Source organism: Cavia porcellus, unplaced genomic scaffold, assembly GCF_034190915.1.
Source record: "Cavia porcellus strain 051 isolate PalLab524CR breed Dunkin Hartley unplaced genomic scaffold, mCavPor4.1 scaffold_4, whole genome shotgun sequence".
Classification (NCBI taxonomy): domain Eukaryota; kingdom Metazoa; phylum Chordata; class Mammalia; order Rodentia; family Caviidae; genus Cavia; species Cavia porcellus.
The window spans coordinates 99,588,915-99,601,535 of NW_026947487.1; the positions used below are offsets into that span (position 1 = coordinate 99,588,915).

The following is a 12,621-nucleotide window of genomic DNA, read 5'->3' on the forward strand; positions in this document are numbered from 1 at the left end:
TGGTCCTTCCCAGACCTTAAGAAGATACTTCTAGAGGTCCAAGAGAGGACTGCAAGGGCACTACTCCAGCTTCCACTGCCCCATGCACAGAGGAACCATCTACCCTTGGTGTCCTTTTCCCATGTTTGTATCTTAGAAGCAACTAAAAAATCATTTGGGAGATGCCCCAAACCTTCTAAAAGTGATACAAATCCCTTGAGTGTGGGAGCACAGGTTTTTGTGGTATCTAATGAAGCTTTGCCCTGGGACAGCAGGCCTGTGCACAGGCTTAGAGATGCCACCTGATAGGGAAAATGCCTTCCTTTTCTCACTACAGGACTCCAAAGCTAACACACATGCTCTTCTCTAGAAGACCAAGGGGGAATGTAGGCCTGGTGCTCAGGGGCATTGGTGACTGGAGAGGAGCTACATCCCTCAGGCAGGAGACAGCAGCGGAGAATAGAACCTGAGCTGTGTTTTGCTCTTGATCCACAGTGACCAATCCAAGGACAGACAACAGGGCTCCCCAGGGCACTGTGCAGAGCCTGAGTACCTTGGGGCACCACATTTACTTGCATCCTTATTTGAGACAAACGGATCCAATGAACTGCAGAGGCAGGTCAGGGGAATAAGAAATCATCAGGTCCAGCATTTTAGGCTGTGCCTCTGAGATATAGCCCATTGCTAGCTTTGAGGGGTCAATGTCTTCCACAGCATCAGTGACTGGAACACTGCTTCCTGCCCACACCTGGGAGCTGGTTGCTGCCCACAGCATTCTCCATGTGCTCTCTGGGATATGGTGGTGTTGAGGTATGCAAGGGTCCTAGGTGCCCACAAGCATGTGGCTCGGCTGCCAATACTCTATCTGGAGCTTCTGAGTAGCTGGAGAAACTCAGGTCTATATTGGTGGACTCGCCTCCTTCTCCCTCTCTCCTTGTTTCTCCTCTGCCTCACTTGTGCTCCGGGGCCTGGCTCTCCACTGTGCCTCTCCTATCTCCTCCTTTGTTGCCCTCCGGGAGGCTTTTCACCTCCTCTGCCTTTCTTGAGGGTTCGCTGTCCTGCCTTCATCATGCTGCTGTGCCCCCCCGCCCCCCTGCATAGCAAGGGATGATGAGACCAGATGCCTCCTTGGAGTTCGTGCTGGGGACACAGAATGCAGCCGAGGAAGCAGTCTCCCTTCTTGTCCACATTGCCAGCATGGGCCTCCGCCATCCAGCCTCCCACTCCTTTCTCACATTTCACAGAGTTCTTTCCAAGCTCACCATCATCTCCAGTTCACAGTCTAACGCACCACCAGCTTTCTGTGACATGACCTGTTCTGCTTCAAAAGGAGCCAAGGCCATCAGATGAGAAGCCTCTCCCTTCCCCTTCCCCTTCCCCTTTATGTCGGCCAACTGCCTCCTTTTTTGTTGTTGTTGTTGTTATTGTTGCAGCCAAGCCCCTTCTGGCCTGCTGAGCTGCCCCAGCTCTCCTCTAGGAATCCTGTTTAGCACTTCCTGCCTTCCTCCTGCCCCTTTCTTGGAAGCCTCAAAAAAGACAGGTGTCTGTGGGAGGGATGGTACAGAGGATTGAAGCTAGGCCTTCATATGGAGGTACATCCTTAGTCCTCCTCTCCTTTTTTGTTTAATTTAGAGGCAGGGTCTCTCTAAAATCACTAAATTGCCCAGACTAGGTTTGAACTATAATCCTCTATTCTCAGCCTCCCACAGTGCTGAGATTATAGGCATGCACCACCATACTCAGATAACAATAGAGACTTAAATAGCAACAACAAAAAAAGCTCCACCACAGAAACATTCACCCCTGGCAACAGCTCCCCACCTGCAAGGTCACCAAACATATGGGACTTCTTTTCAACCTCTTAGTGTCCTCTCTGTTGTGCCACTGGTTATTGGAGGTCAACAGCTATCCCCCTTGATGTTTCTTCTCATCGTGGTTCTGAGACGCTGCCCTCCTGGCTGTCTTTTCACATTCTAGCCCACTCATTGGTTTCTTTTGGGCTCCCACTATTCATTCTACTGGACAGCACACACAAGTGCACATATATACACTTACTGTGTCCTCTGGCCACTGTACTTCATCCCGTGGGGTAATTTTTCCAACTACCATCTTTCTGATCCACATGTGATCCACATTTGAACGCTAGACCCTAGGAGTCAGCTGCTTCGTGGACCTCTCTCCAGATAACCCTAACACCCCAAATCTGAATTCATCATCTTACAGGGGACAGTGGTGCACTCCTGTAATCCCAGCTACTTGGGAGGGTGAGGCAGGAGGATTCAACGTTTGAGTCCCTTGGTAACACAGCAAAACACTATCTCAAAATAAAAAAAAAAAATGGGGGTATAGCACAGTGGTAGGGCATCCCTGAATTTAATATCCAGTATATAAAGGAGGGAGAGGGAGAGAGAGAGTGAGAAAGAAATACCCAGAGCTGGGGTGCTTCAGAAAGGATAGGCATAAAAGAGGAGGGCTGAAGAAGTAGGCCATGATCTGATACAGAGAGCCTTGAATGCCAGCCAGGAAGCTTAGCCTCTGTCCTGAGCAGACTGTGAGAGCACAGTCAGATTTGCTTTTGGAAGGCTCACACAGCTGATAAGATCAATGATGGACTGAAGCCAGAGAAACTGTAGGCCAAGGCCCAGTGAGGAGGAAGCTCTCTGACATATTCCTGGCAGACGGTAAGGGACATGAACTAGATAGAAGCCATGAGTTGCAGCAAAGGGACAAAATTCAATATATCAAGAAAGTGGAATGGAAGGGACTTCAACTGTTGTGGATATAAGGGAACAAAGGTGGCTAGAAGTCTGTGAGAGTTTAGGACAGCAGAGTTGGGGATAAAATCATAATCTCTTGCTCTTGTTATTTCTCCTCATCTAAATCTCTCTCTCTCTCTCTCTGTCTCTGTCTCTCTCTCTCTCTCTCTCTCTCTCTCTCTCTCTCTCTCTCTCTCTCTGTGTTGTGTGTGTGTGTGTGCACGCGTGTGCACATGCACTCATGTGTGTAGTACTAGAGACTGAATGAGGAGGCCTTAATGCTAGGAAAGTACCACGGGCTATACTGTAAGGTCTTTTTGAGACAAGTCCTTTCTAAGTTGTCCCAGCTGGTCTTAAAGCTGCAGTCCTCCTGCCTCAGCCTCTGTGGCAAGTCCCATTTCTAACTGTTGTCTGATGGTGGTGTGTGTGTGTGTGGGGGGGGCGCCCCACTTCTCACCTACTCCTATTTTTTCATTTGGAAAATATTTATTTCTCTCTTAAGTCTTCTTCTCCATGGGGTTTTTTCTGGAGCTTTTTTCTCCATTCCCAGTAAGCTTTGTACAGATTCCAAATACACTCCTTTTTGCTTGTGCTTGTCGCCCTATGAGTTCCAGAATGGTGCATATTCCCCACTCTCATCTCCTCAGAGCACAGCGCAGACAGGAACATCTGAGGGTATCTCAAGTAATTTTCCATCTTCCTTCTGCCTTGTGACTATGCCAAACCTCTCCTCTGAGGGCCTTTCCTCACTCTCCTGAGACATCCTGGCATCTAAATTCACCAGGCAAAGGGGCTACTGAGGAAGGAGATGCATCTGAGGAATTTCCTCTGCAGATTCATGTTTCCACCCCCACCCCTCTGCTGCCTTAGGAAGAAGTGACATCTTCAACCTTTGCAAGATTAAGTCTTGTGCACTGAAGCCTGTCTTGCCAACACCTCCTCTGCCCACAGCATTTGCCTCTGCTCTAGGGATTCTCTCCCTTCAGTATGTAACAAATCTCTTTGTCAGTCCCAGGTCACCTTCTCATTTCTGCCTACTTTCTTTCTTCCATGGGAGAAATTCCTTTCCTCAACAACCCTCCTAGAGTCTTTCTCACAGATGCCAGATAATGCTGAATCCATGGGTGGCCTCCTTGAGTAGCATATATTATTCTTTATTTTGCTTTGTTCTTTATTTTGCTTGATTCTTTATGGGCTGTGACATCATTAATCATCCATTTGATCCTTTAAATACTCTCTGACCTTGGCTATCTGCCTTCCTCATTCTGGAATCTCCTCAACTTTCTCTAAAGATGTTCCTTGCTTTCTGTCCCTTGGATTTTAGATTGGTATCCTTCCCTAGGGCATTTTCTGTAGCCTGCTCTGGGGAAGAGGGATGGATTATCCAGCTCCCTGAGTGCTGGGAATACAGGCATGAACCACCACGCCCGGCTCCCTGCCTTCTCTACCTTTGTGTGTGTGTGTGTGTGTGTGTGTGTGTGTATGTGTGGTTCTGGAGGATTGAACCTAGGGGCTTTGCATTGAGCTATATCACCAGCTCTTTTTTTTTTTTTTTTTTTTTTTTTTTTGGTCTTTTCCCTTTTTTCCCTTTTTATCCGTACCGGGGATCGAACTCACGACTGCCTGCTTGCAAGGCAGGCGCTTCTGCCGCTGACCTAAATCTCCAGCCCCCATTACCAGCTCTTTTTATTACAACAGTCCTGCTAAATTGCAGGGCTTAGCTTCAGACTTATGATCTTCCTGCCTCAGCATCCCGAGTAGCTGGGATTACAAGCATGTGTCCTGGTGCCTGACATATCTATTCTTTAATGAAATCCAAATCTATTACATAGAACTTCCCCTGAATTCCTCGAGCAGAAATTCTTTTAAATTCTTTTTTTTTTAATCGGCACCGGGGATCAAACTCACAACCTTACACTTGCAAGGCATGTGCTTATGCCGCTGAGCTAAATCCCCAGCATTCGAGCAGAAATTCAACTGCTAACTGCATTTTGCCATTTAGATACCTTGAAATTTAAATTTTCAACAAGCTCAGAATCAAATTTGTTTAGATACAAACATCACTGACACTTGACAATTAACAATAGACCAGGCTTATAAACATACATTTTTATGTGGTCAAGGAGAATTCTAATCCAGTAAGAAAGAAGTTAGACATAAATTATATTGGGATTATTTGAAAACTAACCTGGTTAGCTTCTTATCTCATAACATAAATCAAAATAAATTTGATCAACAAAAAATAAATTCCGCCAGTAAAAAACCATAAGAAAGAAAAACTCTTTTTTGTCTTTTTGAGGAAGGTTTCACTGTAGAGTTCAGGCTGGCTTTAAACTCACAGTGATCCTCTTGCCTCAGCCTCTTCTGTGTACCACCACATCTGGCAAGAAAGAAATATTTTTTGCAGCAAACCTAAAACTGCTCTAAAAAAAAACTTTTTTGAAAAAGAGAAATATGGGCTGGGGATATAGCTCAATGGCACAGCACCTGCATGGCAAGCACAAGGTCCTGAGTTTGAGTCCTGGCACCAAAAAGAGAGGCCAGAGATACAGCTCAGTCATACAAGTGCCTGCATGGCAAGCATAAGGTCCTAAGTTTGATGCCTGGTACAAAAAAAAAAAAAAGGAAATATGAATATTATATTTATCAAATTTCTTCTTTTTTTGTGTGTGTGTCTTTTTTGAGATGGGGTCTCGCTATGAAGTTCAGGCTGACCTTGAGCTCACTTTGTAGCCCAGGCTGGTCTCGAACTCCCAAGGATCCTCCCACCTCAGCCTCCCAAGTGCTGGTATTATAGGTGTGAGCCACCACACCCGGCTAATATTTATCAAATTTCTGAAGAAGCAAACGATCTTTAAACAACAATGAGATATAAGAGGAAAAGGGATGTTCACCAGGTGTGGTGGTGCATATCTGTAATCCTCACATTAAGGAGGCTAAGACAGACAGGAGGATTGTTGTGAGTTTGAGGTCAGCCTGGGCTTCAGAGTGAGTTCGGCCAGCCTGAACTGCACAGCAAGACCCTGTTTAAAAAAAGGTGGGGGGGGGGCATGTTAAGAGGTAACAACAGAGAAATTTAATTCATGTGTTTCATAAATAAAAACACCAATCTGATGATCAAGTTAAAAGGCAAACACATTAAAATATATTTCAATACAAGAGGGGCTGGGGATTTAGCTCAGTGGCATAAGCGCCTGCCTTGCAAAGGTAGTCGTGAGTTCAATCCCCAGTACCGATAAAAAAAATATATATATATTTCAATAAACATATAAAGAATAATCTCTTTAATGTATAAAAAATTCATACAAATGAGTAAGAAAAATACTGACTTTACTAGTTCAGTGCATAAAAAATACGAATAAATGAGAGGGAAAAATGGTCAGCTACAGGGAAAAACCATTCAGTCTCACTAATAATCAAAGAAAGCCAAGTTAAAATAAGAGCAATCATTAATAATAGCATAGATGTTTGCGTTCACCTCCTGGCTGGGCTGCTTCCCCACAGGCCTCTCAGACAGCCTCTCCAGTCCACTCTGCACTGCAGCAGAGTCCTAAGACACTGATCACACACCTCTCCTAACATTCTTTAAAGGTGACAGTGATCAGGGAGAAAGCCCAAGCTCTGTCACCTCGCACACCTTCAGCTTGCACTCTGACCCTGTTCTAGTCTCATTTCCCACATATGTCTCAGTTTGAGTTGTTTCCAGAACTATTCCATACCTTGGTGCCTCCACCTGTGCTGTTATCCATCCTAGCAGACCAACCTTCATTGTCATTTTATTCCTCCAGGAGGACTTCACTGATTCTGCTGGCCAATGTCCTTTGTATGTCCTTCATGTCCCTATTGCACCCTTTCATTCCAGTGACAGCACTGAGCACATGGCATTGTGACCACTCGTACTGCTAGTCTCTTTTACTGGACTATGAGCACCCTAGGGGACTGTGTCATATTCATCTGTATACCCTAGCTCTGCATCTACAGACAGTATGTATAATGTATAATATATGTGAATGGATAGAAAGATGAATGGATGGATGGATGATGTATAAGCAGAGCCATGAGCAAGGTGAAGTGAGAGATGAGAGAAGGGCCAGGTGGGTGGACACCATACCTCTCGAAGGGCATTCTGGACTGCACAGTACCAAGCCCGACTCACGAGGGAGGCCTCTTTCTGATCTGACAAGGGCAGGAAGCTCAGAATGTATGTGAGCATCTAAAGGAAAAAGACAGGGCATTTAGGGGCTGTTAGAGCTGGGAGGCCTTCTGAATCCGCTTCAGCTGATAGCACAGTGGGTCTACTGGGGGCCTTCAAAGTTCATCTTGGGCTCCAACGTTTCAGGACTACTCACTTCTCCCTCCAGCCTGCAAGCATCTTTACTGTGAATAAATCTTTACTGAACCTCTGTCTGGGTACCCCTTTGTGCTAACTGTTAAGAATTGAACTTTCTCAGTTGGATGTAGTGATGCACACCTGCAATCCCAGCACTCAGAAGGCTGAGGCAAGAGGATCACCACAAGTTTGAGGCCAAGCTCAAACACAGCAAGTTCAAGATTGAAGCCAAACTCAAATACATCAAGTTCAAGACCAGCTTGGACTATGTAGGGAGACCCTGTCTCAAGAAAAAAAAAAAAAAAAAAGGCCAAGAATCAAACTTCCTGTTCATTTTGGTAGAAAGTCCCTGGGGTATTGGGGCAAGATAAACCTATGTCAAATCTCTGCTCTGCCAACTGACCTCTCTGAGCCTGGTTTTCCTGTAAAGTGGCAATTGTAGCAAGATGTAAATAGGCTACTATGAGAAGTAGCACAGTATAGTGTTTTGCACAGATCTAGAACACAGCAGGACAGGAGCTCCTCTGATTCTGTGGAGTCCTATTCCTTCCTCCTGTCCTCACTGGGCCAGCCCTGGGACTCTACTCTTTCATCTTCTCCAATGCCAACTTGCCTTCGGGCTGGCTGTTAAGACACCATCCCAGCAACAACCAGTTTAGGCAGCTCTCGTCCTCCCTCCACCTGTTCTATGAAGTTGGCAGTGCTTAATTAGAGGCTCTAACATGGACTCTGATAGGGGTCATTTGTGAGGCTAGGAATGATTTGATATTAACTAGTGTTTTCTTCTAGAATCATCTAAGTCTTATAACACTATTTTCTAGGCTTTCACTCAGCACTTCAGACTGCCATGTTTCGGATTTTTCTGTGCCTCTCAGAGCTTGGACCTAGGTCTTTTAATCTTATTTATAAAAATAGGAATAACCAACAATGTGATAACTTCATATTGTCCTATTTTCCAAGTGCTAGTCCAGCATTGTTGATGTCCACTGGGCTCTTTATTCAAACTGTTCACCATCTTTTTTTTTTTTTTTTTGGTCTTTTTCCTTTTTCATCAGTACCAGGGATGGAACTCACAACCGCACACTTGCAAGGCAGGCGCTTATGCCGCTGAGCTAAACCCCAGACCCATTCACCATCATTTTTGGGGGAGTGATCCAGGCCCTTGCACAAGTGCTCTGAGCTACAAGCTAATTCTCAAACTGCCACTGCTTTCATCTCAACCTAAATTCATACTTTCTCCCCAGTCTAAATTTCCCTTTCAGTACCAAGAATATACCCTGCCTGATAGTCCTGGTAATATATCAGACTTACACTTTTCTGTCCCTGATTTCCATAAACAAGCATGAAACAAGGCCAGGCTAACCTAGACTCATTCAAATCCTAGGTCCACCACATCTTATCTACATGACTTCAGGCAAGGTACTTGACCTTCCTAAGCTGGAGCCTGCATGTGTGAAATGTACATTTTTTTAAAAATCTGCTTTTGTGAACACTAGATTTATAAATGGTTGTTGGAATGGTGATATTATTATTTCTTCCTCTGCAACATCAACACTCTAGTAGCTCAAGTCTTCACTACTCTCTATATAGATTTCTACAATCTCCTTCGTGACCTCCTTGCCTCCAAATTTGTCCTTGCTATTGTATTTTTTATAGTTGCAGGCTAATTTTCCTTTTAAAAAACTGTTTTCAATATCAGCGCACCCCAGTGAAAACTTTCAGAGTTCCCTAGTACTCTCCAGACAAAATCTACTCCTGGGTTAGCAATGCTAGTCCTCTATTCCAGAGTGGGCCTGCTGGTCCCACAGCTTCCTTAATCCATTTTCTCTCCTGTTCTACAAATACAATATGCTTATTCTCTTTGTTTATTTGGGCTCTTTCCTAGGATCTTTTTTTTTTTTTTTTTTAAATCGGTACCAGGGATTGAACTCACGGCCGCCTGCTTGCAAGGCAGGTGCTTATGAGCTAAATTCCCAGTCCCAGGATGTCTTTTCTTAAATTTGACTTCACTAGCCCATCCTGATCTCTCCTTCCCTTTTCAGTTGCTGAGCATATAGTAGGTGCTCGGTTCACTGGATTAAATTAAGGGTGGACAGTACTCTATCTCTATTTTCACCAAAAGTTTGCTCAGGGAGGGAGTAGGGACATAAAGCAGATCACCATTACTAAGAGGAGAATGACTGACAGTACAGCCTCAGTCAGAAAAGGAAGGCATAGTGAAGAAACTATTGATGGGGACTGTGATTAACCAAGTCCTCCTTCTCAGGGGGTGGCAGGGAACCCTCCCTTAACTAAGCTAGTGTCTATCCTTTCTTCTGGGCTGAGTAGCTAGTCCAGGAGCAAAGCAAGAAGGGAACAAACTTGTCATAATTTGGGGCAGGGGCATGATTCATTAAGCTGAGAAAAGGGTGGTCTTTGTAGAGGGACTAGAGGAGGTTGTGAAGAACACACAGTAGTCATCCCATGAGTCACCTCCCAAAGGGCTAAAAGTGATAAATATGATTCGTCATCCATAGGATCTATGGGGATGCATGAATCCTCTGGGGCAAAGAGGAAAGGGATGCCATTGAAGGGAACTCACTGAAGTGGGAGCAGGCCTGTTTTTGCTAAGAAAAGGGAGTATTTCAGGATTGACGGGATAGTGTCATATTTATTGTGGGCAGCAGGAGGAGGCAGATAACCTTCAGAACAAAAGGGATGGAGAAGCCATTCCTAGAAACCACAGAGAACAAAATCTATCTCCTGGTCCACCACAGCATTCTTGTTTCTAGCTAAGCAGAAGGAACAAACATCTCATGGTGTGAAAGGAGTAGGAGCAGCCATCACTAGGGACCTCGGATCTGGGGAGCAAGTCTGTCTTCGCTGTCAAGGGAACGATCATCCTGAGGGGGCCAATAGGGGTAAGATCAGTTATCCCTCAGGGACGATGGGATGGAGAGGATATCTTCCAGACTTGAGGGGGAGAGGACGGCCCTCTCAAGGGAAGGGGGTAGGCAGGAGGTCTGTCCTTGTAAAGTGAGAGGGCAGTCATCTCCCGGGGCTGATGGGGAAAAAGAGGTGGTTCCCCAGGCTAAAGGGTCAGGGTGGCCCAAAAGCGGGCCATTACCCAGACCTTGCAGGTCCCGGGATCCGCCGGGCGGGTCGCTTTCACCAGGCGGTAGTGGTAGGGCAAATTGACAGCCCCTCCCCAAAGCTCGGGACCCCGTGGGCGGGGCTTGTCTAGAGCAGGGCCTGAGGACATTCTCCTCTCACCTCCAGGGGCAGCGACTCCGCCATTGCATCCCTTCAGTATCCACCCCCGCGCAATGCTTTCTGGGAAGTGTAGTCCCAGTGACTCTGGAGGCGTGGCTTAGGAAGGAAGTAGCCCTTACTTCCGTCCAAGAAATTGATGATTTAGATCTGTACCGGAAGTGTATGCTCTGCCGATGTGGTTCCTACTGCCTGTGGTTTCAGTTGCTCGCCCTTGTTTGCCTGGCTGGTTATTTGTGTCGTATAATGGCGGTAAGGAGGGTGGGATCGCCATCAGAAAATTGCTCTGGGCTGAGACTGTAAAAACAGGCCAAGGACAGCAAGAGATGAGGGGGGCGCACTCCAGTGGCCAGACTGTACTAGAGCGCGTGGGGTCCGGGGGTGGCGGGAGACGGTGGCGCAGGACCCTACCAAAGAACTAGTGCTCGATGGGGGTGGACATCACTTCCAGATGTGAACTGCTGCCGCAAAGGCTGGAGAGGGAGTTATTCAACCCCACTGAAGAGGTCGTCAGTCCAAAGCTAAACCTTACCAAAGTAGCTAAAAAAAGTTTTAGCCTAGGATTGAATTGTTTTTTAAGCCAGGAGGAAGCGATCATAGCTGGAGGTTCTATGAAGATGGTGTCAGCTCTAGATCGGATGGGCTGGAGGGGAGGGGTGAACATCCCAGGGACTGTACAAGGTTTGAGTGCCTAATCAGGCCGGTGTGGGAAGCGAGGAGGACCGTGCTTGAGAAGAGACCTGATGGCATCCTATCATCCCTGTGCAGCCCAAGGGCAAAGTGGGCACAAGAGGGAAGAAGCAGATATTTGAAGAGAACAAGGAGACCCTGAAGTTCTATCTGCGGATCATATTGGGGGCTAATGTAAGTACCTGCCTATTTTCTGTGCTCACTTATAGCCCCACAGCCCTCAGATATGTGTGGTGAGGAATGGTGGTGCCAAGGCATCAGAAGAGAACTACAGTCAAAAAGAAAATGGTGTATGGCTCACATGTAGAGCACTCGTCTAGCATATTTGAGGATTAGCCCCCATTACTAAAAAAAAAAAAAAAAAAAAAACAAACCACCTAACCAACCACTAACAACAAAAACCCCAGGAAGGATCAGTGCACCTGGAAGTTGCTGACTAGTAAAAGCGAATACAGAAAAAAAGCAGTGGAGTGAGTCCCAGCTAGATTTCACAGCCCTTCCCTTCCCAGATACACAGAACCTTTATTCTTAGTCTAATGTGGGCATCAAAAGGCAGGACTTTTTTTTTCTAACCTTGCAAAAAAAAGAAAAAAAGAAAGGAAAAAAAATCTGGCTCCTGCTACAACCTTGCCTAATTCTTGGTCAGAGATGAAAGTAAGTCTAGGTTTTGGGAGTAGCTCTAGTTCTCCCAGCATGACCCTGCTTTTGCTTACAGGCCATTTACTGCCTTGTGACCTTGGTTTTCTTCTACTCATCTGCCTCATTTTGGGCCTGGGTAAGTGTCCTCATCCTGGAAAGCGGGTGAGTGTATAGGGTCAATGGCTGGTTTTTGACACTTATGTTCTTGCTCTGCAGATTGCCCTGGCCTTTAGTTTGGCAGTTTATGGGGCTAGCTACCACTCTATGAGCTCGATGGCTCGAGCAGCCTTCTCAGAAGATGGGGCCTTGATGGATGGTGGCATGGACCTCAACATGGAGCAGGGCATGGCAGAGTGAGTGTCCCCCACCGCCAGCCCAGGTGAGCGGGCCCCAGGGCTGGGGCGCTGGGGCCCAGAGACCCCAAGACCTATAACCTGTAACTTGAAGAGAGTAGGAAGGAACTAAATAGGGACCCGTCTACTGCCTTTACAGCCTCCCTTCTGTCCATAGGCACCTCAAGGATGTGATCCTGCTGACAGCCATCGTGCAGGTGCTCAGCTGCTTTTCCCTCTACGTCTGGTCCTTCTGGCTTCTGGTGCGTAGGCTAGGATTCCTAAGAAAGTGCCTAACCCTCACTCTTCATTCTTTGTACCAGATTTCTAGTTATTTTTTTTCTCTTAGGCTCCAGGCCGAGCCCTTTACCTCCTGTGGGTGAATGTGCTGGGCCCCTGGTTCACGGCAGACAGTGGGGTCCCAGCACCAGAGCACAATGAAAAACGGCAGCGCCGACAGGAACGGCGGCAGATGAAGCGGTTATAGCCATTAACACTGTGGCCACAGGTTGCCAGGTGACTATCAGGCTGCATGTCCTCTGTGCATGGAGCAGTGAGTCCCTAGTCCAGGGCCAAAAGCAGCCCAAGGTAGAGGATTGTTAAATAAATGGTTTAAAATATGGCTAATGACTGTCTGGATGATAAT

At 46.4% G+C, this 12,621-nt stretch overlaps 2 protein-coding genes across 9 annotated transcripts in view; one reads left to right on the plus strand and one right to left on the minus strand.

Annotated features, from left to right (window-relative positions):
- Positions 1-10,407, minus strand: part of LOC100734543 (F-box/LRR-repeat protein 2) — a 23,764-nt gene extending 13,357 nt beyond the window's left edge. For 4 of the 7 annotated variants that reach the window (XM_023565991.2, XM_063247496.1, XM_013154979.3 and 1 more), the window contains exons 1-2: positions 10,318-10,407; positions 6,847-6,948 (exon numbers count right to left, since the gene is read on the minus strand). In XM_023565991.2, coding sequence (XP_023421759.1) covers positions 6,847-6,948; positions 10,318-10,341 — 126 coding nt within the window. In that variant the 5' untranslated portion in view covers positions 10,342-10,407. The remainder of the gene's footprint in view (positions 1-6,846; positions 6,949-10,317) is intronic. The other 3 variants (XM_063247499.1, XM_063247497.1, XM_063247495.1) reach the window with 3 other exon arrangements.
- On the plus strand, positions 10,356-12,597 carry Tmem208 (transmembrane protein 208). 2 transcript variants are annotated; one of them, XR_010047008.1, is made up of 6 exons: positions 10,356-10,566; positions 11,083-11,178; positions 11,720-11,779; positions 11,860-12,022; positions 12,154-12,238; positions 12,325-12,426. XR_010047008.1 is itself a non-coding variant. In XM_013154981.3 (6 exons), the coding sequence occupies exons 1-6, from the start codon at positions 10,480-10,482 to the stop codon at positions 12,460-12,462; spliced, it is 603 nt and encodes a 200-aa protein (XP_013010435.1). In that variant the 5' UTR covers positions 10,377-10,479; the 3' UTR covers positions 12,463-12,597. The 2 variants fall into 2 exon arrangements, 1 of the variants encoding a protein (XP_013010435.1); XM_013154981.3 differs by having other exon boundaries at positions 10,377-10,566; positions 11,860-11,996; positions 12,325-12,597.
- Positions 12,598-12,621: the final 24 nt, after the last annotated feature.